The sequence below is a fragment of the Zonotrichia leucophrys genome, chromosome 1, assembly GCF_028769735.1.
Source record: "Zonotrichia leucophrys gambelii isolate GWCS_2022_RI chromosome 1, RI_Zleu_2.0, whole genome shotgun sequence".
In the NCBI taxonomy this organism is placed as follows: Eukaryota; Metazoa; Chordata; class Aves; order Passeriformes; family Passerellidae; genus Zonotrichia; species Zonotrichia leucophrys.
The window spans coordinates 39,242,971-39,269,420 of NC_088169.1; the positions used below are offsets into that span (position 1 = coordinate 39,242,971).

Genomic DNA, 26,450 nt, shown 5'->3' on the forward strand with positions numbered 1-26,450 from the left:
CAAGAGAGGTCTTACTGTTTTTACACTTAGTAGGTCCATTTCATCCTCTGCCCAAAGTAAAATTTCCTAACACTTCACAGCACAGAAGCCACTACCAATAGATCTGTTCACAGACCCCTAAATTCTTATTTCTTTCTTCTTTAGCCAGGATTCAGCAACCTTTGGTCTGTAATGTCTGTCCTTAGCCAAGGCTGATAACCTCCACTATTTAGAGCTACCCTCCATCCTTTTAGTTGCTGCCACTTAATCAGAACTTATAAACATGCTTCTCCACTCACATGCATACAAATTTGTACAACTTTATGCATATCAGTCACTGAAACAGGACAGAAACAATGCAAACAACTGGAAGAGCTCCATGAGCAAGTTTGTTATGGGTGAGCGATCTCATGTTCTGTCTCTGGAGGATAATCTGAACCATTTCTTCTGGTGGAGGTCTTGCTTTTCTGATGAATTCATGCCTTTTGTATGCTCTGTGGAACCAGTGGCTCCTGTGCTGCTACCAGTCCAGTAGGGTTTCCGTGGGAAGAGGTAGCAATGTCTTTTTTTCAAGGATACTACTGAACGTGCTTCACATGAAGATTGCAAAGGATGTGGATGCACAGGATGTGGATGAAGGTATAGCTGAGTTACAGCATTGGCATCTTTCAATTTATGTCAGGAGACTTAGAGGTGCCAGGGAATAGCACCCTTCAAAAAGTGATAGGAGTAAATTCCTGGGGGATATAGCAAATTGAGTGAAGTTTGTTATAGCTGAGACTGCCATTGTGTAAACTAAAACCAAACATACAGGAAAGATCTGCCTGCAATAATACTTGGGCAAATGTATGTGTATGATACAGAAATACCAACTTTGGCTTGTCAGTCTTCCAGCTGAGTATTCTGAGGCAGGTTTTTGTTCATTGAGCTGCAAAAGAGGATGATTCACTGCTCTTTTACTGGGTTTCTGAGAGGAAATTGATGGGGGATTCTCAGTGTACAGAAGAGCTAAGTTGAGTCAAACACTAATGCTTGATCTTCTACCTGTTCCTCAGAGAAGAGGTAAAGAGGCAAGGGCATGAGATGAGACTAGCACAGGTTTTTTTTCCCCTTTCTGTTTAAGGCACGCACAGAAAAGAAGAAATAGAACCCTTGCACTATCAAACTCGGCAAGAGTTTTACCGCTCTGCAGAAGAATTTAATTTCTAATATTTTAGATGTAGAACAATTAAATATAGAACAATGGGTTTGTAGTCATAAAAAATGGCAGACTGAAACAAAGCTACATATCAAACAGTCTTGGAAGAAAAACAAAAAGAGTAAAAACAAAAAAACAAAACAATAAAAAAACCCATGATGTGAAAGAGTCATGCACTTGCTAAATATTCCTCCTTAAAAACATGAAGATTAAGGGATGTGTGGGAGAAACTAGCTGTTTATTTTTTCCAGCTAAAAATATAATGAAAAAAGGGAGTTCCTTAAATTTACTGCCTATTTCTAACATTGAACACATTTCTAGAATATGGCCTGGTTCTCAGAATTAATGATGTACTATGCTTCAGCAATTCCAAGAATTATTTTTTCATTATTTTGTTACTTAAGTGGAACTTACATGTCTAAATCCACTTGACTGCTTTGAAACTCTTGACCTCTAAGAAAACTTCAGCATGTGAGTGTGCTGTGTTTTCCTAAACCACTAAGGAGTTTATATTGAGACAGGTAAGTGTATGTATAACTCATGTTGTATGCCACAAACTTATTTATTTTTATTAATTGTGATTATGCAAGTGTGTTCAACAAAAAGCATTATGAACTTGCGACATCATTGAAATGGCAGGATGGTAAACTGGTGTAGTTACTTTTGCAGATCACTTCGAAAACTGCATGTAGTAATGCTGGCAAAGTTCCTTTTTGACATAAAGCTCCCCCTCACATTGTAAATTAGTGTAGAGTTTAACCTGTGCACACTGTCAGTTCAGCATTAATCGTTACATATACAACCAGTAAGGTTAATCCTGCTGGGTGTTTAAAAGAGTTGTGAGATAACAGTGTGTAAAGGGTGAACAATGGAATAAAACTGCAGCTTAGAAGGGGATGTATGGCAGTGATAGATACCATTTTAATTTTAATGATTTTATTCTTTGCACTGGTGGGATAGCAATATTAGCTAGAAATTAATTTTAAAAATACTTAAAAGCCTGAGGGGTGAGAATGAGGGCAAGAATAGATAGCTATGCATAGGTATGGCTGTACAGACATAGAAGGAATGATATCTATTTGGCAGTCTTGTGAGTCTGGCAATTAAATATACTGATAGGAGTTGATCTCCTAAGGTACTTCATAATCAAAAGAAAAAGACATCAACAAGAGGTGGTTTGTGTATTTGTAAGACAGTCATTGAGGATAACTCAATACCTTGATCATTTAAATGTTAAGATTCCAGTTGAATTCACAGTGGAAATACTGAATAACATACTGTAGTAAAGCATTTTCAGTAAGCTTTACTCTTCCTGTAGGTCTAAACTGTCATTATGGTCATAAGGAGAAGCATTCAGTTTTGGATGTATTTCAGTTCCATAATTAAAGAGATGTTTTCAAAAAGGACAAATTTCTTCATACTTGACATAGTCAAAATTTATATCAATTTATCACCTTAAAAAAAATCTGGAATTTCTTTATTTTTCTGGAATGACTATAAATTATATATATTAATGTGACAATTTTTAAAAGTGCTGTAGGTCTTCTTTGGAAAAATATAAAATAAGCTGAATGATTTTCAAATAAGAAAACATTTAAATTTGCGGAACTTACACCAATATTGTCAGACGTGTTATTAGTTTGCTTTATCATTTAATTAGAGTATACTTCTACTTTTCTAAAGTATTATGAGATACCTTAGAATTCCATTGAGAATTATCAAATAAGAATTACATGTTACAAATATAGCACAACAGCATTTTTTCTATCAAAGGATATTCCTTTGTTGTTCAAAAAAATGTTTGATGCTCATATTTTTAAAGAAATGCTTTGAAGTTCACTTCAATAGAAACTCTTGCCATACAGACCAGATGAGATTTAGTTTACTAATTAGCTGCTTCATTTTGATTTAGCATATAGCAAAATCAAATCACAATTATAGAATTTTTATTAATTAAACTTTTAAAAACAGCTGTGTATGTGCTGATGGCAAACTTTTAACCTGCCTTCTTCTTTTATTTAATTTTCTTTCTTATTAATTCTTAGCCTGATTTAATGTTCTATGTTTTCAGGCAGACAGTGCACTCACTAGCTGAAGAAGAGGAGCTAGAAGTGAGGCTCATTCAAATCCTTTTTGTAGAATGAGTTTCACAGCCCATGAACAGCAATTTCCCTACAAGATCCCCCCACATTTCTGTCAAACACTCTTAGTAAGTTCACCACGGTATTAAACCTGTTTTTCATTTTTCCTCCTTTGCTGTTATTCTGCTTTTCTGTCCTTCCCTGGTGTGAGCAGGTCTTAAATCCCTGCCCATACACTTTCACATCAAGAAAGTATTTCTGAAGGCAGAATTCATTAGAGGACATGTGGGAATAATTTTTGAAAGGATGGGTTATAGGGAGAAGAGGTTTTGGCTTTTTTAAGAGTTCAGGAATTTGTAAGAAAGGAAAATTATGTATTTTCTTTACTCTCCCTTATTAATCAACTTCTTTCTATCCATGTCTCTTCTCAATATTGAGGGCATGCCCCAGAATTTATAATTTTCATCCAAAATCACACATTACCTTATGTGTCTCTACTGTTTTTACTGCTTGATCAATCCTATTTATTTTGTGTAATCCTAATCATCTCTAGTAGCATTCAGTGAAGCAGCTCTTTTTTAGGTAATGTTAAAGCTTTCAGTGTTACAAATCAGCTCTACATGCAACTGAACTGCTCTTTAGTTTGCTGGATATAGATGAGCAGAAGTTAACACAGCTCTGTGAGCCTGAAATGGTGAAAGGAGTCCAAAAATTGCCTTGTACCCCTCTACACACAATCTCCCAGCCTTTGAAAGAAGACCTGCATTTGGTGCAACTGTTGGTTTATCTTTTGTAGGACCTGCTTGGTTTTATGCTCTAAGTATGACCATAGTTATGAACACTACACATTATGCTTATTTCTTTTTATATTCCATCTAAATTTTGAACTCTTCCTAATCTTATTTGAAGAAAAAAAAAAAAAACCAAAACCATTGGAAGTTGTGGATGTTTCTAGAATATAACCAGAAGGTTGCAGTCTCCTTTGTCCTATAACTCTAGCATCTCCAGGAGATTTACCGGGCACAGTTCCTATGTGGTCCATTCCAAATCCAGCCTTACCATCATGACTTTTTGGCAAGTGGGTAAATAATTTCTTCCACTACTACCTGTGAGATGGAAGCAATTAAAAGCAATAAACGTGTTTTCATTCTGGGATGCTACTCTGTTGCATCCAAGCCACATTAAACTGAGTAGTCTTTCCAGATCCTTTTGGTTAGACAGGTCTAACCACTGGTTTTACCTTACTGAAGGAAATAGGGATATCCCAGCTTGGCTGCAGTAAAGCTGGAGACCAGATGCTTTGCAAGAAAAATGGAAGTATAAAGCAAATCACTGCCCCTTGCCCTCTGAATTAATGGCAATCAAAATCTCTGATTAGCTCTGCTATCCCCTTGCCCAAGGCAATAGAGCCTAAATTGTGCACAGTTTCCAGTGCTATTTCAGGTAGGGAGAAATACTTCTGCGGTTCTTCTCTGTTTGTTAAATTTTGTTTGATTGGAAGCCACTTTACTAGAAAGTAGGTTTTGAGCCTAAGTGCAAAAATTTTTTTTTTGCTTCTAATTATTCATATGATCACTTCTTTAATGGAGCATTTGATTTATTTCAAAGTAATCTCTGCTTTTTATATGTAAATCACGAGTTTGAGAGTGTGCTAATTAAATTATGCAAGGAAAATGCAAGGAAAAACTGTTCTAATCAAAAGGTGGAAATTCTATTAGAATGTTTGATACTTATTTATGTAGGCTTCCAAAGGAGGTAGAAGTTGCCAGTCTGAATTACACTGTACACCATGTTCCCAAGACAAATGCAGTACATCCAGTAACTAAGAAGATTAATGTACTCTGTGAAGGAAGGCATTGCAATCAGAAACCAATAATCAATACAAATGACCAGTATGACCCAGGAAAAGATTTTCATTAATTCCTGGTTAATTGGAGTTGTCTTAATTCCTTAATTGCAGAAACCAATAGTAGATATAAATGGCCAGTCTGACCCAGGAAAATATTTTCATTCATTCTGTGTAGAGTTGTCTTAATTGCCTAAAGCACACATTTGGCAGTTTTTAGTTCAGAAGGGAAGTTATGAAAAACTGAAGTATTCTAAATTTTTTAATGCTGATCAAGTACTTCTCTAAGTTTTAAACAGCTCAACAATACCAAAGCTGTGAAAAAGCACTGAAATTTAGCTCAGCCTTCCAAAGAATTTCAAAGCACACATGTTATAATAATCATTGTAATAAGATAAAAAGCTGGAATAAGTACCAGGAGAATATAAGGAGGTCTAGCTGTATATAAAACTTTTCCATGAAGGAAGGTTTTATCTTAGTGTGCTTTCAATGATAGCAGGAAGAAAACCCACTGAAAAATTTGTTTCCTTCCTTGAATAATTGCATTTTTAGAATCTCAGTTTCCAGGTTCTTATGCTGTATGGAAACAATGATAGCAGGTTTTCCAACAACAGAACTAGATACTTCCATATGTATTTTTTGAAGTTAGAAAAGCAATTTACATGGACATATTTTTGCTGTTTCCATGTCAGAAAAGCAAAAGATTCCTTTAAGAATTTGGATTTAATTTTGTTTCACCGTCACTTCTTCAAAATAAAGAAAATTGTTTCCCATCTCTCTTTTTTTTCTTTCTTGTTCTTCTTTTCTGTTAAATTGTTGCAGTTAGTGCTTTCTCAGTAGTTGGGAATTTAAAATAGTGCTTCATCATTGTACGAGACGTTGCAGGCAAATAGAAATTCAATCTCTACTTCTGAAATGCTCTCTATGTTGTTTTTTCATGAGGCCAAAAGAAAAGATATGCTTTAAAGTCTTCCTAATAGCAGGTTTTACATTTTCAGTCCTCCAACACATTTTGAGTTCTGTAAGCTCTCTCCTGCCTCCTGTCACTTTACACTATGAGCAGAGCACCCACGTAAGTCATCCATGAGATGAACCCTGTTGTGAGGAGAGCTGGGTTGCAGCACATGTGGCCAGCACTGAGCCTTGTCCCCTGCAGAGCATCTGCAGAGTCAGGAGCTACCAGCTCTGATAGGAGCAGCTCATTCACTGGAGCTGACACAGCCACGAGGCCACTCTGAAACAGATCCTGCACTGAATTCCTGACCACGTGGTTTAAACTGTAAAGGGACAAAAGAGGGAAGGGCAGGCAGTGTGTTTCACCACTCTCCATCATGGCTGCACCTGTCTTGGTACATGGGTAATTTCCTAAAAATAATATAAAGAATTCTGAAGGATTTCACAATGATCCTAAGTACTAATTGCAGAATGAGGTGCAATGCTTACATTATGATCTTCTGCTCTTTCAGTTCATGAGTTAATCATTATAATAACAGCACCTTTTTCCTTCACATTTATAAAACAGCTAGTAAATCTACAGTACTGCAATAACATAAAAATAAAAATTACTCTAATTAATTGGGAAATAAAAGGCCAAAGGAAACAGATGCAGTGAAAATGGCTGATTCACACCTGGTTAATAAATGACATTTCAGAGACATGATTCTTGAATTGAAATGTAAGTGAAAGAGAAAGTAGTCTATTGAAGAAATTTCAGGGAGGCCTTCCAGGTAAAATCTTCAAAGGCATATAATTCAAGGAACAAGTGTTAATTGAAATTTGTTGGAAGTGAAGTTCCTAGAGTTCTAAAATGTAAAAATTACAGAAATTTTGAAGGCATTGAAAAAAAATTACAGCACAGGTAGGGTCCAGATTCTTTCCATTGCCACTCATCTTCCCTGAAACCTGGGGGAAAGTTAAAGCCCCTGTAATAATAAATTCATGTCAAAATTATGTTTAGTGTGCATCTGAAAGAGTGAGCAATATCTTATGTATCACAGCTCATAAATGGCACGGCTTCTAAATAGTAGCGAATAGATTTAATATTAGAGATGGAGCTGTTTTGCTGCAAAGCCCAACATGATTACTTTTTTATTTTTCTTTTGTGGTCAACATATTTTCAAAATATAAATGTGAAAACATCGGAAATGTCAACATTGTTGATATACGTAAAGTAGAATACTATATCTAGAGGAGTCAGCAACAGTATGTAAACACAGATAATGGTATAATGCAGATAGTGAATCAGCTGGAGTTTTCAGAGAAGAAATTAGAAAATACAGAATAAAAATGTCAGGTACATTCTTTATAAGTTGATTGACTGAGGACAGCATCAGCCATTGGCTATACATTTGGCCTGCCCTATAAATGTCTATTTATATAAATGTATATATATGCATACATATGTTTTTTATATAATATTTTTTTTTTGTGTTTACGTGGTGGTTATCCATAATGTGAGCAGTTGGGAATGTGTCTATACCTCTTCCTGTACCTGAGGTTCACAGGCTGGCTAAGGTTGGAAAGCACCATAATGGGACTTCTGGTCCAACCTCCCTGGTTAAGCAGGATCACACTAGAGCATGTTACACAGGATTGTGTCGAGAAGGTTCTTGAATATCTCCAGTGAGGGAGACTTCACAACCTCTCTGAGCAACCTGTTTCAGTGTGTGGTCACCCACACAGGTTAAATGCATTAAGGTCAACACATAAAATGCATCAAGGTTAAATGCCTTTTAATACATATAAAATGCGCTAAAGTTAAATGCATTTAGAATTGTGATTTTAAGCTAGTTCAGTTTTTTTTATTATCAGAGGAAAAGAACTTTTCCACTTTCTCTTTGCAAATACTCTGGGACTAGAGAATATATTAATCCCCATAGGACAGGGGTGTGATTAATCACACTTTAGGAAAGTATAGAGTGAATGTCCACCCTACAGCTTTGATGAAGTCACTAGATAAACAAAAATTATTTTGGCCTATTTAATTGCACATTTTTGTCATTAATTATTTTGACTTATATGTTCTGAATTGATCTGTATTGCTATATTTAGGAAAAAGAAAAAAACTTCATATTATTTGGGTTATGTTTTGCATTTCATACTATGTAGCTTTAGAGAAAATTACTGCTGAAGTGATGATATACTTATTAAGAGTTCTAAAAATGTGACAGGTAGGTAACAATTTTTATGCATTGTTGTTATCGTGAACAATATAAATAGTATTTTTAGATTTCTTTTATGTTGCAGCAGCTGCTCTCAATTTCTCTAAGTCAGATTGCAGTTGCTGAAAGGCTGCTTGCTTCCTCTCGCTCTTCTTGCAAAAGAAAATGACACTGTGTTAGCTGATTTATAAATTGGTGGGGAGGAGGGTTGTTTCGTTTCAAAGAAGCCATTATTTCATGTATTTTTAGGGCAGAAGAGTCACCATTTTCTTTTTGACTGTTCTGTTAGAAGTTTGTGGGAGGAGAAAAGTGGCTGCTCTTCTAAGAGGCGTGCAGAAATGTATCTATGCTACTGCTTTATTCTGTTGTTGCAGGATGTGAATTAACAGGATGCAGCTAGTCTGAAAGAAGCATATGCAACACATTCTTTAGTCCTATAGCAGAAATAGAAATTTGGCTTTCAAATCTGGGATGTAAGTGGAAAAAAGTATCTAAATTCTGACAGAAACTTTAGCCTTAAACGCTTGGTTATTTAAAAAACTTTAAGATAAGAGTTTTTAATTTCTCTTCATTAGGCTTTCTATCATTATTTCCATTTGTTTACTTCCTAAGTGTGTATTTTCTCATTCCTGCTGTGTTATTGGCTTTACTTTGTTCCTTTGATCAGAATTCAGTTTGGCTTTTTTTAAAGTAGCTTTTAATTTTCCAATCAAAATCAGTTATGCTAAAAGGCAGGAGAGTCTGTGTAAATGTGGCAAATTAATGACTCACCTGTATTTTCAAATATCACTGAGACATTTAGATTATTGGAAGATCTTAACTACTTCTGATTTCTTTATAATTTTAGCTATACCATGCCGTCGGAAAATTACGTGTGTTGCCTTACAACCTTATTGTGGTAGCATAGAATCTTAAGCTTACTGATTGGAGAACATATTTGCATGTCTTGAATGTTACCATTATTCAGTAATCATTCCATTTCCAGCTTGTTTTGAGCCTCCATGGTAGGAAACCCTGTGAAAACACAGATACAGTAGCTACCTTGAGTTTTGTATCCTAATCAGATGCAGTAGAAGGTGGAAAGAGAAGCACAGTAAAGTGAAACTTGTAGAATATTTTATTAGGCAGGAAGTTTACTGTCTATATGCTCTTTCTGTCAGGCCAGTGTCACCTCTGCTGCAGCCAGAAAACATTTATAGAAAAGTTTACAAATGCATATTCTAAAACTGCAAGAGTTAGGATGTTTGTGATTTGGAGACCATTTTCCTTCCGTGACTGTCGCCATACCACCTAAATTATCTCCTGCAGCCGATCACAAAGATTCTCTGAGCTGAGGTGATCTGAAAGTATCACAGAGTTTCTAAGCAGATTTTTCATTGGACTGTGGATCTTAAAGGGTCTTTACACTCATCTCTACTACATCACTACCCTAAGAACCTCTTCTCTACATCATCAAAATGTTAAAGCAAGTCTGTGGACAAAATTGCTGAAGAACCACCCTGCTGCCATTGCACTGGGACAATTGGTCTGTACTATAAAGCCAAGACTGCCTCCTTGACATCACCAAACATCTGAGTTGTGGCTTCTACTTATTTCCTTTGCAGTATCAAAAGCCACCTCTTCCAGCATCTTTTAAACTCATCCTTCACATTGTTTACTCAATGAGGTTGCATTATTTGAATTCATCCCAGCATTGAAGTTCCTCTTAAATACGGTAGATGGTTTCTCAGATTTACAATGTTTCTTAATGTCCCACACTGATATATAACTGCATCAATATAAGGTTTTAAAAAGCTTGTTCCCACAACATTTCTGGTTAATGCTTAATAATTTTCCAAAATGTTCAGATTGCAGAGTATGGGAATAATTTCTAAATTCTCCTCACAAGCATATCTTTCTCAGGCAGTCATAAAGTAAGTTGAAAGCAAAATGAATTCTAGAAAATTAGTTACATAGCTTGTAAAATGCTCTACAATGTCCTGAAAACAAAAGGGAAAATTTTCTGCAATTTCACAATTTTGTACTTGCTCAGATGGCCATTAACCAACAAGATGAAAATCAAATTTATCCTATTCACGCTATGAATTATATGTGATTAGCAGTGTATAGAATGTGATTTTCTAAAGTTTCTTTCACATTCAAGGTATCTTCAAGCACTTTGAAAAAAAAAAAAAAAAGAGACTAAATAAACACCACAAGTATACTAAACATGTATAGGACAAAAAAGCTTGCCCTTTTCTTTAGGCCAGGATTGAATCTTTGCTTAGTGACTCTTAGAAATCTTGTGTCATAGAATCCTAAACTCAAGGGGATTTTGCTATTTCTAGTCTTCTACCTTATAATAGTTTCTGAAGCTTTTGATGTGCCCTGATTTCAACATTTAATCAAGAATGACTGGCAATCATATTCCTTTCTTAGTGGTATAAATTCTTTGCATACACCTTAAACTGACCCTGCTCTATAAAATCCATCATCCCTTCATATATATTTAGGAGTCATGGGCCAACCTCTGAAATGTCCAGAAAAATGAGAATTCACTTGCAGTACTTTCATTTTACTATTATTTGATCTAGTGTTTTCCAAGCTGCTATAATGACCTTGAGTCATGCTTTGTTAGCTCTTCTGAACAAGTTTTCCTTATTCTGTGATGCCCACATAACTCCAGCTAATTGGGCTTTGTGAAGTGAATGGGTACCATAAGATTGGCAGTTCTGTTCCAGAATGCCTCTCCACGCATCATGGTGATCCTGTGCATGGAAATAAGCTGGGACTTGCATTTGCCTCCATGTCTCTGCAGTGGTAGGCTCCAACAGGCCCATAAGTAAAAAAGGCTGGATTAGCACAAATGTAAGTTTTCAGTTGCTATTCAGTAATACCACCCAACTCTTTTGTGCACTTCTAAACGGCTTTAAAATATCAAAGTCTATTCTAACTACCAGAAAGTATGGTCTTCCAGTAGGTGTGTATAGACAGGAGTACAGCATACATACAGCATTATTAAAATTATAGGTGTAAACTCAACCACAGTGATCATGTAGCCACTATAAGGTCTTTAAACAGGTATGGCTGGAAGCTTGGCTGGAATCTTTTAGCAGAATCTAGCTTCCTTGTGCAAACAGCAAAAACCAATGAAGGCTAAAAGGGAGTAAGAAGCTTTCCAGAGCTATTCCATTATAACACAGAGGAGGAGATACTATTGGTTTATGAAGTATTAAAGTATATCTAAAATATAAAGAAATACAGATACAATTGTGTTTCTACCATTGATGAATGCACAATTCAAGAGTATCAAAATCTGAAAAAAAGCTGCTTACCCATACAGTGATTATCAAAGCCTTTTAGTTAAATGATGTTTACACTGTTCATTAATTGGTTTGGTACTTTCAAGAGCTACCCTGCCAGTTTGACAATTATGCAGTCAAAGCTTTTCAAACACTAAATAGCCAAAATAAGCAAAGCTTTTTTGCATATCAGATCGTCACCATGTCTTGCTCAGTACTAATAAGTTTGATGGCTTTGTAAGTAATTTTTTATTCTTCAAGACTATTTGTCAGGGTTTTTTGTTTTCTTAGATCACCACCACTGTTAGTATTATCAGATGATGTCTAAATTTCTGTAGGTCTAAATTGAAACCATTGAGCTCTTTGAAGACACCTCTTTCAAGCTTTCACATGATGATATTAAACATTATCAGCTGGGTCAGTTTTCAGTTAGTAATATCAGGGTAATATGGCCTATGGGTTCTGTCCTTATTAGGTCTGTCATACCCTGCAAGTTTGCAACATTTACTGTCTTGCTTAGTAAGATCTTTTGTGGACTTGAAACAAAAATCCTATATGAAGGATGGTGATGCAGAGAGTGACCTGATGTATGTATCAAGCCCCCAAAAGGAATCTAGCATCAGGAAAAGGTAGTTTTATATTCAATAATTCCAGTTTGCTTAGTGACTGCATTTCACATGGACCACTGCTTTCCTAAGCCAGCATCTGTGGCTCTGGCTGTACAAAGTGGCAGCTGCTATGGATGTTCTCCAGGGCAGTGAGCTGGCAAAGGCAAATTTATGTCACTCATCCTTCCTCTGCCATGCAGGAACGTGGGAGGAGGATTAAGGCAATGTATCCTGTTCTGGAGTGACAAAATATTGCTTTAGGCCATGCATTGTAATGCTCTGTAAGGCTAAGTGAGCCAGGTAGTCTCTACCTGTCAGTAATTGCAGTGTCATTACTTGATTTGTTTGGGTCAATCCAGGATACTTAATACAGTTTTTCATTCAGGGTTCCTCAGTTGCACCAAGCATGTCCCTAGTGTTAAATAAATGAGTAGTATTTTAGAAGTATTTTTTGCATTCATGAAATTCCCATCTGAGCACAAACAAATCCGTGGCTCCTTTTGCATATTTCCAAACAATGAAAGAATTTGGATGATTAACAAAGTTTGTTATGTACTGGTTTTTATGGCCACTGCTTCTCTAAAGCGCTGTGCCATACAGGTTCTTTGATGTCCTGGACACAGCATTAGCGTCCTGCATGAAGTCAGATGCCAGCATTATAAGTAATTCATAGTAAATGTAAGAAATTCATCACTGTTGTAGTTGATTGATGGCAGCAGCAGGGCATTTCACTTGAGACTTCTTCAACACAGCTAATCTTAAATCCAGTTTAATATTAGATACAATTTACCATGTATCTGGCTGACAGCAACATCAGAACATTTCTTTCATCTCATTCCTACACCGCTTAGGAAACACATATCGAAGGGCTAAAAAAAGGTCAGTAAATTAAACAAGAACAAAAATTGGCATTATGTCTTCTCTTTCAAGTTTGCATGGAGAATTTTCCATGCCTGTGTGCTCTGAAAAAGGCTGTAATCCAAATGATACACTGCTGATCTGATGATCCAGAATGACTTTCAAGGCTTGGGCAAGAGCTGTGGACTAAATTCAGCTTTTATTTAGGCCTCATTCCAAATACAGAAATACATAAAGAGACAGTGGATTCTCATGGTCGAACATAGAAGCAGAGGTGTATCTGAAGTGTTTTAAGGGTGCAAACACAAATTAAAATTCTGTGATGCAGAAAGAACAAACTAAGGCAGGTTAGAGTAGGGGGAAAGCTGGGCACGGTAGGTGTGTGGGTTAGAACACTGTGATTGATCTCCTAAAGATACAGCAAGCTGTGTGAGAGGCCAGCAGGAAAGCTGCTTATCGTGCACAGCATTCGTGACAAGTGAGCAGCTAGAGTCTGACATGATGTAGGAAAATAACAAGAAACACAGATACCAGTCTGGACCCCATGAACTGGCTTGTCCTGGGATGTAAAAATAATGATTTTTTTTTTTTAATCTCCTCAGCATAGCATTTTTGCTGTGTGTGTGGTGGAGGTATTTGTTCAGATGCCTCCACCTTGCTGGCTCTGTGTGCTCTCTGTCTCTCTACCAGCACTTAGATGCTTTTATTTTTCCTCACCACAGCTATCTCTTAATTTGTTGCCTCAGCCAGCTGTTCCTGCCTTTACATTGCCTGTGCCTGGCTTGAGTCCTGTCTGAGCCTCCTTCCTTATTATCTTAATGTTTAATCATCTTATGCCAGTGCAATACTTTCTATTAGCTAAATAGTTTCCTTTCAGTTTAATTGGGAAGGCAACCTTGACAACAAGCTTTATTGAGTCTTACTTAAAAATAAAAGGTGCTGCAGGGTGTCCAGAGAAGGGCAAGGACCCTGGTGAATGGGCTGGAGCACAAGTCTTATGAGGAGTGGCTGAGGGAGCTGGGGATGTTTAGCCTGGAGGCTCAGGGAGGACTTTATTCCTCTCTATAACTATATGTAATGAGGTTTTAGTAAGGTAGGGGTCAATCTCTTCTTCTTGTTACAAGTGACAGGATGAAAGGAAATGACTTCAAGTTGCACCATGGGAGGTTTACATTAGCTATTAGAAGAAATTTCTTAATGGAAAGGGCTGTGAAACATTAGAATAGACCACTCAGGGAAGTGGTGGAGTCACCATCCCTGGATTTTTAAAACACATGTGGCTATGTCACTTGAGGACATGAAGATGACAAAGTGCGCGTATATGTACATGTATATCAAGACAATTTATGCATTTTTATTTTTCCTGTATTACCATTTTGCTTCCCTGTGAAGGCAGATAAAAGTGGCTTTTGCAACCTCACTTGCTAGTTTCTTTTAGCAAGTACTTTCACAATTGAGACAGAATACTTCATTATTATGATGGAAATTTTGACACCATTAAAAATACAGTGTAAAATATGCAGAGAGACTAACTATCTGGTTAGAATTTGTGTGAAATGGAAATGTAAAGGATAGAACAACACCTGTTTAGAATCATACCACTGAAAAAAATGCATGATTGATGCCAGCAGCCCTGCCTTTAATTATTGTATTCTTATAGCTTGCCTTGTGGATTAAAAATAAAAGCAAGAGCTTATTTAGCCACTATTTTGGTGACTTACCTGTGCTTTAGGTCTTTACATTTCTAAATGTAAAGACCTAAAGCATGGGTCTTTACATTTCTAAATGTAAAGCTTCTCTCCTGAACCTCCCTTTCTAGAATAGAATATACAACCATTTTATGTCACTAGGGTCAAAAGGAAGCCAGCTTGTATAAGAAAGGTTTGAGCTGTCTTCTGTCTGCAATGCTATCTGTAATTCACACAAAAAATTGAGATATTAAAAGACAAGAGGCAATTCTATCAGCTTGTGTGCTTGTAAATATGTGCTTAGTCTCCATTCACCTTTTTAAACAAGCTATCTTAAACTCCAGTGGAATTCAAGAGGGGATGAATTCTTCAGTAGACAGGCACAAGGCTTTGCTAAAAGCTGAACAAGTACTAGTCCTTGCAGCCTCCCATACATCCTAAATTATGTTCTAGTTTCATCAAAAAAGAAGCACACAACAATCCTGTATAAAGAGTAGCTTGGTTAAGACTGAGCTTCAGGAAAGGTTTCACATAAAATGTTAATGCTGACTATTCATAAATATAAGAATCTCAGCTCATTAAAGACTGAGACAGTGTTTTACAACTCTGTATATGAATTTCCTAATGTGTTAATATGTCTTACAGTGTAAAAATGTGCGTTTCTTAAATTTTGTGTCCTTCTGAAGTAGATGATCTTTGAGATTCCTTTCAACCTAAGCCGTTCCATGATTCTATGAGTTTCACATTCACAAGCCTCAGTTCTCCTGAGGCAATGTAACTACTCTGCTAGAAGGACAATACAGCAGAAAACAGCCCAGCTTTCTGCATTGTAGGGGTGGTAACTTCTTAAAATGTGTTCTGATGAGGTCAGGTGTTCTGGAGGCTTATCATACTAGCCAGGAAGGAGAAATTGGTCAGGTTGTGAGATTCGGAAGTAGTCTTTTTTGCAATGACCATGAGAATGTGGAGTTCAGGAACTTTCAAAGAAGGAACAAAGCCAAAAGATAGGACCACAACCCTGGTGTTCAGACTTTTTCATGTTCAGGTATCTGCTTGGAGGAATCCCATAGGACACAGTCATAGATATTAGAGAAGAAGAAGAATTGGTTGATTGTCAAGGATCTTCCTCCTTCAAGTTAAAAAATGGTCTCCTTCCAAGTGCAGGAAATCAAACAAGACAGGAGGTCCACATAACTGAACCACTAGCTCTGGACAAAACTCGAAATTGAAAAGGAAGCATGCAAGAGATGGAATCAGGGCCAAGTGGCCCAGGAGGAGTACAAATACCCTGTCTGAGAGTGGAGTTACAGGATTGAATCTGCCATGACATGGAAGGCAACAAGAAGGGCTTCTACATATAAGAGAAGCAAAATGAAAACTAGAAAAATGTGAGCCTGCTGTTGAAAGGATTAGGAGACCTTGCAAGGCATGGCAGTGGCATAGAAATGGTTGAGGCCTTTTTCACCCATCTTGATAGGTAAGATTGACCTTCAGGGATCTCAAGCCCCTGAGTTTTGGGAGAAAGTCTGGAGCCATCAGGAACAGCTAAACAAAACAAAAGACTCTTCCATTGTGAAGGCGGTCAAACAATGGAACAGATTGCACGGATGGGTTGCAGAGCCTTCATCCTGCAAGATACTCAAACTCTAACTGAACAAAGTTCTGGAATATCTGTTCTAGCTGACTGGGCTTAAGCCGGCAGCACCAGACTAGATCTCAAGTCCCTTCCAACATAAGTAATTATGTGATTATGTGTATATAAACCAGTACCTTTTTAGGGAAAAGATGAAAGGAGGCAGAGTTCTTCTAAATTTTTAGTTCTCTTTTTCCTGAAATTTTGTTGGATACTTCTATATATAAACTTAGGAACAAATAAAAATGGCCTTTTCCACTGTAAGTACAACTTACACACAAACACAAGGAACTGTATAGATACGTAACTTACTCGTATTGAAAACCTGAACTGTATTATTTGTGGAAATGTGTAAAATATCAATATTAGTGACCATTCATTTAAATATTTTTTAATGTAAAATAACAGTATGTTCTGTTTTGAACAGAACAGTATGTTTAATAACAGTACATTCTGTGTTTGACTCTAGCTTTTACTGTGGCTGACCCAGCGAGGGAAGTGGTTAAGCTTTTAGGGTAAATCGTAAGTTCATGGTCTTTGTGATGAGTGCTTAGAAGTTACTTCTTTGAACTTCTGCATATGAGTAATGTTTTAGCATCTCACAGATGTAAACTCCTGGACACTGCACTCTCTCCTGTGCCTCTCTTTCTCTCTTCTCTCCTCTGTGGCTGCAGCAGCAGTGACACAAAGCATTAAGTACACAGATATGTGAATTATCTGGGAGTACTTCATAGCTCATAGGCTCAGATGTGTATAAAATGAATACTGTATGTAGATGTGTTTTATTCATTTAGGCAATAGTTTGACATCAGTTGAATCCCATAAAACATGTTTCTTGAGCAAAAGCAGTGCACAAGATAGAAATTGACTGAACAATAAGTCATTGAGATTTACCTGAATAAATCATAATGCAGGAGTATTGAACAAGGCCAAATGACTAGATAGATGTGCTCTTTATGCTTTAGAACATACTAAAGTAATGGATATCATATTAAATTATAAACCTTCAATAAGAAGTCAATTGGCAAAGAGAAATTAAAAAGTCTCAAAACCTACACATGTAAACCAGTTGAAGCAATATATTAAAACGTATTTTAAAGCTTAAAACATGAAAATCATATAAAGAAGCTTTAGAATAACATATTACTTTAGCTGACTGTGTTTTGACAATCTAATATAACTTTAAAATGCACATGGTTTGACTCCTTTTGATGATAACATTTACTTTTTCTTTTGTAGAAAATGATGAGGTCATCTGTGTTTCATATGTTCATACTAAGCATGGTCGCTGTCGATGTGATTGTTGCTGCTAGCAACTACTATAAAGGAGAAAATTTCAAGAGACAATATGATGAATTTTACCTTGCTGAGGTGAGTATGGTAAAACGACTATCTGGGTAATTTTCAAGGTAAGCTAAAGTAAAAAATGTGATTGTCAAGAACATTTTAGTGTGTAATTTTTTATTCCCTCAAGCATTCCAAGATTACTTTGCTCAGTTTTTCAACTTCCTCTGTCTGACAGTGGCTGACAGCCTTATCTTACAACCTTTTGAAAGGTAATTTCCTCAAACAAAATGTTAGTGGTAGTGAGCTGAAGCTTAAGGGTAACATCTGCAGGCAATGCATGGCTGCTGAGTTGCTGTCTTTTTCTAGCAGGAGTGTAACAGTCAGAAGAATTTAACTTTAAAAAGATCACAAAACATTGTGTTTAAAAATATAATATAGAACTTCTTCCTAAATAATCTTTATTTATATAAAGATTATATATTTACCTGCCACAAAGTCACTTAGCATAACCAAAATAGTGTTACAAATAGTCTGGCTTCAGCCATCTCAAGAGCACGCCACCCATTTATGCAGTCATGAATTTTGCAAAGGAGGAGTCTGTTAAGTGCTCCTGAACCACTTAAGTTAAGCTACAAGTGACATTCTGACAGGGAGCCTGCTTGAGTAATTAGCTGATCAAGGATCTCACTGTAGAGCATGCACTGGAGATCCTAGAACCTTGCCTGGATTGGGCACATTTCTCCCTCATGCTTACTGTACTTTCCCTGGCTTCAATAGTTACACAGTCCTTTGAAGACAGAGGGGTCACTCTTAGGCTAGAGTGAATGATAGCCGAATATCTTGGTTGTTTCTCTGGTTTTGGTTGTTGTGTAGTTTTCTATGTCGGAATATTTTTATATTCCGACGCACATGCCCAGCTTTAAGCCCTTTAGTCCATAACAGTACAATGCTTTATGAATCTCCTTTTTTAAGGAAGATTGAATTGATACATATTTTTTATCTTAGTTTTAGAATTTGTATTTGATCTCTTAAAATTGTATGAAGCTGAGAGTTCACCAGTTCTAGGACAGAAATGAGAGCAAAAAAACCTGTTAGAAACAGCACCAGAGTACAAACCTTTAAAAAAATGCAGATTATAAAGACAGCAGTGCTGCATCATTCTACATTGTCTCTCATGATGCTGGGGATTGCGGGATTTTGTATGAATATTGAGTCAATGTTGGCACGGACAACAATTACAAGAATAATTGTGAAATGTATTGTCTTTATCTCAGATTCTAAGACTATTTGAAAAACAACATGAACATGAAAATTATTATCTTGAACGTAAGACATTGGAATAAAACCAGCAAATGCTGAGTTGTTATAAAACACTCCACAGATCTTAGAGTAGAATGAGGGAAACTCATTTTCATCTCCATCATAGTTTAACCAACCCCAGCCAGCAGCTCAGCCCCATGCATTCTCTTGTTCACTCTGCCTCAGTGGGACGGGGCAGAGAATGGTCATAGTAAAAGTGAGACAACTCATTGGTTGAGATAAAAAACAATTTAATAGGTAAAGCAAAAGTCATACACACAAGCAAAGCAAACCAGGGATTCATTCACCACTTTCCATAGGCAGCGAAACCATCTCCAGGAAAGCCAGACTCCATCGGCCATAACAGTAACTTGGGAAGACAAACAGCATCACTTTAAATATGCCCCTCCTTCCTTCTGCTTCCTCCAGCCTTATATGCTGGGCACGATGCCCTGTGGTATAGGATATCCTTGTGTTCAGTTGAGATCATCTGTCCTGGCTGTGTCCCGTCCTCCCAACTCCTTGTGTATACCCAGCCTGATCACTGGTGGGGTGAGAGGCAGAGAAAGCCTTGACTTCACGCGAGCACTGTTCAGCAACAGCTAAAACATCCCTGTGTTACCAACACTGTGTCGGGTACAAATCCAAAATAGCACCGTGCAAAGCATAATGGGGAAAATTAACACAGGCAAATCCGGTACAATGTCCTTGACTGGAAACAAATAATTAAGTCAACATTAAAGCTGGAGGCCATGAACTCCTCACAGCAGGCATTTTTGCTTTGTGCCCAGGATACAGCAAGTAGAGCCTGGATTCTTAACAAAATAACATTAATTCTATTTATATTCAAAATAGGGAACATTGCATGTCCTATTTCTATTTTGGCTCTGAATATATAGTATAATTATGCTTTTATTAATCAGTGCTAGAAACAATCTCTTCAACATTTCGAGTATAAAGTTTTCAGGGTTTTTTTTTCCAGTAGAAATACTTGCCAGGGTTTATTTAAGGTGAGCCTATAATGTAGACTGTCTGTGTCTGTCCTATAAGCAATGCCCAGTTTTCTCTAACAATACATTTTTCTCTTTCTGCATAGCTTAGATAATTGATTTCTTAGTGAAAAGGTTGTCAGAAAAATCATTTGTTTGGCTTTTTACATTTCCAAGTATATGAGGTAAAATATTCTGAGATAGAGAAAGGTGGGATTTTTTTTATTTGTAAAGCATTTCTTATGTCCATTTATTGGATTTCCTGGTTTTATTTTTCATTTTTTTAAATCCTGTGATGCTTTTACTAGAGGCACTATAAAAATCTAACTAACAAAACCCTAGTATGTTATGGAAGGAGGAACAAAGTATCAGAAGAGCAGAAGAATAAAAAATCCCAAGAGAGAGAAAAAATCAATAAGCTGGTGTCATTTCCTCTTTGGTTGTTATGAAACTTGTTTTTTGTAGCACAAAGAGTGTATAAAGGAAATATTTTTAAGAGCCTTGAGGAAGCTGAATACTCAGGCAATGCAGATTATTCTACAGTGTTTGTTTTCTTGGTGAAGACTAGTTGGAGCAGAATGCACTGCTATTGCTCTGCCTTTTCCATTAGAGTAGGCTACAGAAAGCTTTCCCTTCAGTGGGAGCTGACTTGAACAGCCAAGAGCAGTGAAGATTCACTTTGCTAAAGGAAATAGCCAGATAGACTACAGCAAGCATATCTGGCTTTTTGATACATTTTCCAGAAGTTGTCTTGGAAGCTGCTGGAGTTAGGAGAAGACATGTCTAATAAAATATCTCACTTGGTTCATCCTGTGTATCACACGTTGTAGTGGCCTAGAATTGCAGAAATTCCTCCACTTAAACTCAGTGGACAAATCTAAATTAATGTATTGAGATGCCCCATACCAATAAAAGAAACCTATTTTCATTGTTGGAAAGAAAAAATAAACTCATGAAGGAAAGGCTAAACAAGAAGATTAAAGGAGTTAATCTATACCCAGGTCCCATTGTTTGTATAATTTTGTATACCCAGTAGCAAATAAGAGGTTCTGGCAGGCATTTCAACTTGTATGCACCAGTCCTGCAGATTAATCAGAATTTTAACAGGATGACTCAAAACCCCAGTGCAGTATCCTGGAAAGAGTAGAGCTTCAAACACACTAATTTTTAATGAGAATGCTGATTTTAGGTGCTAAATACGTAGACAGAATAGTGATGTGTGTTGGTTTTTATATGGTTCTTCCATTATCATGTTACATACTAGCTGTCTAATTTGAGTTGCATACAATTTCTACAAATGCTGTCTGAATACCATAATTCAAAATCAGGTTCTCCTTTATAGTTTCTCCTAGATTCCTTTTGTAACCTGTCCCCTTGCACTGCTGCCTTTGGGTAGCCTTTGCCCTGACCTGGTTGAAGGAAGGATTGAATGCTGTGTCAGATCTGGTAGTGAAGGAAGTGTTAGAGGTCTGTGCCCTTAATCCCACTGATCCTTCTTGGAAGAATTCTTATCTTTCCTGGCAGCTTGATAACCTTTCAAGTAAGACGCAGTAAATGAGTCTGTCACGGTTGGATGCTGACTGATAGTGAGCTCTGCCTCTGCCAAAAAAAGGTGTTGAGTGGCTACTAGCAAAAGGTAATGTTGATGAAGGTGGAATTAACACCATAAAGCTTCCAGGTGACCAAAAGGGACATGACTATCAGGGAAATGGCTCATTTCTGTTAGCTCCTCTTTGGCCTCCCCAAAGCAGAATTGGCAACATAGTGGATGGAGGGTGACTGCTTGGTAACTGCTTATGTGTTACACCTGTGTTTTCTGCTCTGGCTTCTGAGTTTGCTTTTGCCTTCTCTCTACAGCAATGAAAGGAATTATTCCAGCTTTAAAAAAAAACCACAAAACTATAAAATTGTATTTCATTTCACACCTAACAAAAAGTTCTAGTCAGATATTCTGAATCTTCTCCTGTAATTAATTATAAGGAAGGAAAAAAATACAAGCTCTGTCAGCAGGAAGACAGGTGTATAAATGTAATCAGATGTTATGCAAACCATTTGATACATTTTTAAGTGCCAGTGGTTTGAATTCATTTGACAAGTATGTGAAATGCAAATGATCCTGCCCACACATTTTTAGAATAAATTAAAATACACTTAACATCATATTTGTTAGTCTTGTTCTAATAGGAAGCCTATGTGCTCTGAAGTTTGCATGTGTGTATTTAAATGACATTGTTATTCCACCTGCTCTGAGTTGAATCCCAGCTGTTTTCTAACCACTGTTCCATTTTGCCTAATTCAATGGCCTTCTTCTTTTAGGACTCAGTTAGATGTTGTGTCATTAAAAGTGAGCTTTACTTTTAAGGTTTTTTTTTTTGCTAAAACATTTTTCTTGTGTCTAAGAGATTTTCATGTAAAGGAATAGTCTCTCCAAACCTGGCTCACTGCTCTCCTAGACCTCTTTGAGATCCCAGAACACAGGCTGTAAAACTGGCAAGATCCATTTGAAGATAAACACATAAATGTGTCCCTACACTGTCTGGCATAAACTTCAGTGTTTAATTTCCATCTCCACTCCTGCTGGTGACAGTCCTGTGCACATAAAATACATGAAATTTTATTTAGCTATCTCACAACCTCCCACTTTCATGTTGATAAATATATTTTTGATGGACTGCAGAGTTTAAATTTTTAAGGCAGCATCCCAGAGATTTTCATTGTCAGGGTCAGGATTAAAATCTTAGTCTCTAACTTTTTTATCCCTTGCCAAATTCAGTAGAGCTCATGCCCCACAGTCAATTAGTCGCTCATCTTAACAGACTTATAATGCTTGTCTTGAAGGGAAATTTAAGTTATATTTTCTTTATTTCTACTGCATTTTGAAAGTATTAGTGGCAATTAGATATGAACTAGTGTTATTTTAGGGTCTCTTTTAAACTTCAATGTGTGTAAAGGGTCAGAGAGGAACATTTCTGAGTCACAGAAAAGCATTTCCATTGCATATCTTGGCTGTTGGAAATTGTGGAAGAGAGCATCTCAGAGTATATACAGTGGTAAAATAAGAAGGCAGATGAGGAAGTGTGCCTAGCCAGAAACATTTTGGTTATGAGAGAAGTAAGAGAAAATAAATCTTGAAAATGTACACCTATGCTTTTGTTCAAACTGAACATTATGCATTTTACTGTGCAAATATTTCAAGAAAGGCCTCTGGAAGAATCCCAAAGTCATTTCCTACAAGTAGATTTCTTCCCACCATGTCCAAGTTCTTTAACATCATTATGAAAATTAACTAATTCTGGACTGACTTTGAATTTCCTCTCCTTTTAAAATTTGTTTTGGATCCTTAAAAACCATTACCTCTTTTCTACCTGTTTTGGTTGTCACATTACTATGGATGTTTCAGAAAATTGCAGTAGCAATTTCCAAAATTTGGTGTCTCTCTTAGATCTCTTGAAATTCTTCAGAAATCTCATACGTATTGATTCACATTTTGAAAAATTCATGTTATCATATTTTCTTTTTTTGTATATAGAAAGTGAGAGATCATCTGGATGATCTTCATGCTTTCCAAATCATGAAATCTACCTGTCTGTGTTGAGTGTAGAAAATTCTATGAAGTGAAATCTATTATTGTTTATTCTGTTTAGAATATGGTTGGTTTTATTAAATATTATGAAGATCTTTATTTTTGCCATACAAAGCCCTGATAGGCATCATGACACAGAAACTTCTAATTTAACTCAGTTTTTTTATTGCATCTTTCTTATTTTATATATCCATCTAGGTTGCTTTTACAGTTCTGTTTGATTTAGAAGCTCTTCTGAAGATCTGGTGTTTGGGCTTCACAGGATACATCAGCTCATCTCTTCACAAGTTTGAGTTGCTGCTTGTAATTGGAACCACTCTCCATATTTATCCAGACCTCTATCACTCTCAATTTACATATTTTCAGGTATGATCAGCTACTTTTACTTTTTATCCTATATACCAAATTAAAATGTTACCCCTCCACATTTCACACAAATTTAAATTTCCTCACAGTATTGAATAATTTTGAGAATTACTTTAAAATAAAAAAATCTCTGGTTTTAACTATGTTCATTGGGTGGATTGAGAACAATAGCATTTTTTCTAACTTTGCTGAGAATTCCTTTCTGTTATCAGTAACTCCCATTTCTTATCTGAGCTGCAGTGTTCATAAGTTCTGGTTTGTTTCTGCGTTGTTTTTCACTGAGCCTTGACCTATGACACAGCTGTTTACAACATCACACTCCCATAGTGTCCACCACTACTTTCCTGGCTGCTCTCCCTGAGGCCTCAATTCACTTGCTGTTGTTTCTCCAAATCTTCATCTCTGTGGCAGTCACATGCTGAGATAAGTTACTGTGAGTCTTCTGAGAAAATTTCTTCAGAATCATCCTCGACTTGGGTTTTTTAACTCTCCAGCCATTCCCTATCTAGATGGGGGAAGAGCAGGAAAGAGAGACAAAAAAAGACTGATTAATTCTGACTTATCATTCTGACTGATTCTTCTTGTCAGCCAGCCCAACCAATTCCTCATTCATCCTCCTTCAAGTGCTTAGGGTTGATCCAGTTTTGAGAGAAAGCACTGGTATTCATTATGAGTTATGTTCCACAGTGCTAAAGAAAGGGTTTTTTAAAGAATATAAATATTAAAGGATTTATATCTTCCCGTTATTCAGCAATGGGTTGGCATGGTGAATAATACTCAATAGAGGAAAATAATAAATCATCAGACAGTGTTCTGTCAATAAATGTTATAGTGACACATATTGTCAACATGAATACAGCATGGGGGAAGCAGTCTCCCCAAGTGTGGGTTGAAACATAAAGGCCTTTTCAGATTTCTGCAAATGTCATCCTTTATTTTTTCTAAATGGTTCTGCAAACCTTCTCAAGAAAGCTTTCAGGATGAAAAATTCTATTTTGTTTTCACCTGATATAATTTGAAGCCTTTTAAGTCATTATGGCTTTGATTTTGCTGTCCAAATATGTAGAATATTGTTACTCTATGCAGCATGATGCATCTAAGGTGCAAGGAAGGATGATGTGTCAGGAGTATGCACTTGCACAGCACAGGGAGCATAGCTGGGAGCTCTCAGTTAAACCAGTCAGCAATTTAGTTAATAATTGGTTCATATTTATTAGGACATAGTCCGCTTATGACTGGTCATTTCTTTGTAAGAGTTTTCAGCATAAATTATGAGTATTGGACTAAATGGATGACATCATCACTAACTCATGGGGTTGAAAGTATGATTAAAATGTAGGCAGATGCTGCTAATAAAATAATGAGTATTTTCTTTTTAATGGATTTAATTAGTTTAGTGGAGAAGTGATGGTGGTGATGTTTGTTTTTTTTAATTAAACAGTGCTAGCTTTTATGACAGATAATTTCAGGATGTGATTTTTTTTTTCCAAAATATATGAAAGACATACATTTTACAAACGGAAACACCTGGTACACTGAAAGATTTGGGTTGTATTTGCAGTCCAGTCACCTAGGAGGTGAATGATTGGAAGGTTACAGAATACCTTTGAAGTCAGTCATGTAAGGTACACGCCAGACTCCTCCACAGTTAAGTTCTGGGCAAGCTAGATAGCACATTTTCAAATCAACCAAGGTCAAAATGCCTTTTTCACATGAATACGTCTTAATGTTAGGCAGATTTCCAGGCATTTAGGTATTTGTGATGACAGCGTAAATGTGTTCCTTGTCAGCCAACAAAACAGATTACTGAAAACAGAAGTCCTTCTTGACACATTCCAGGATAGCAAGCAAGAATTATTGTTTGGGTTGTCTTGCATACATTTCAGTTTGCATTATTCATTGGTCTATATCATTACCTTTTGCCAACACATCACTCAGTCTTTACTACATTGGCTACTGTCCACCCTCCCACCTATCTTCCTTGCATTCACTGTGCATTCATTCAAGATGCTTTGCAGAGCCCTCTGTGAAAGACTACAGCAAAGGACTGTTATCTAGCTATATCTGTAGGACATAAAATTAGTGAAGAAATAACAGATTTTGCATATTGTTTCAGATATCTGTAATGAACCAGCATAAAAGGGATATATTTAAACAGAATTTAACCTATACTGGACTAAAGAGATGGTATTGTATTTGTGCTTGGGGAAAATACTGCTGAGTCATTTTCTGAATAACTGTCATCCCTTGCAGGAGATGCAGACATTATTTGTAAGAGAGCTATGGTTCCTTCTTTGTATTATTAATTTTGATTTGTTTTTAATATATTTTTTAGATTTAATCCAAATAGTGCATCTTCTACAGCTCCTAAATATAATACAATTTGCAATCCAATTACACAAAATGCATAAATTCATTAGAATGTACTTTTGCTAGATTCAGTTTGTTGCCTAATGAAAATAAATGAAGAAACCAAATAGTATCAATAAGATTAGTGTGTGGCTTAAAGGTCAATTGAAGTTCCCCAAAGAAAGGGGAAAAAAGTAAGGCAAATAATTAGTTTATCTAAAACACCAGTCGGAATACCAACTAG

The 26,450-nt window shown here is 36.5% G+C and overlaps 1 protein-coding gene across 3 annotated transcripts in view; it reads left to right on the forward strand.

Annotated features, from left to right (window-relative positions):
* The window catches only part of NALCN (sodium leak channel, non-selective), a 224,441-nt gene that overhangs the window by 98,627 nt on the left and 99,364 nt on the right, over nt 1-26,450 (forward strand). For all 3 annotated transcript variants that reach the window (XM_064712115.1, XM_064712124.1, XM_064712131.1), the window contains 2 exons: nt 17,573-17,704; nt 23,690-23,857. In XM_064712115.1, the coding sequence (XP_064568185.1) occupies nt 17,573-17,704; nt 23,690-23,857 (300 nt within the window). The remainder of the gene's footprint in view (nt 1-17,572; nt 17,705-23,689; nt 23,858-26,450) is intronic.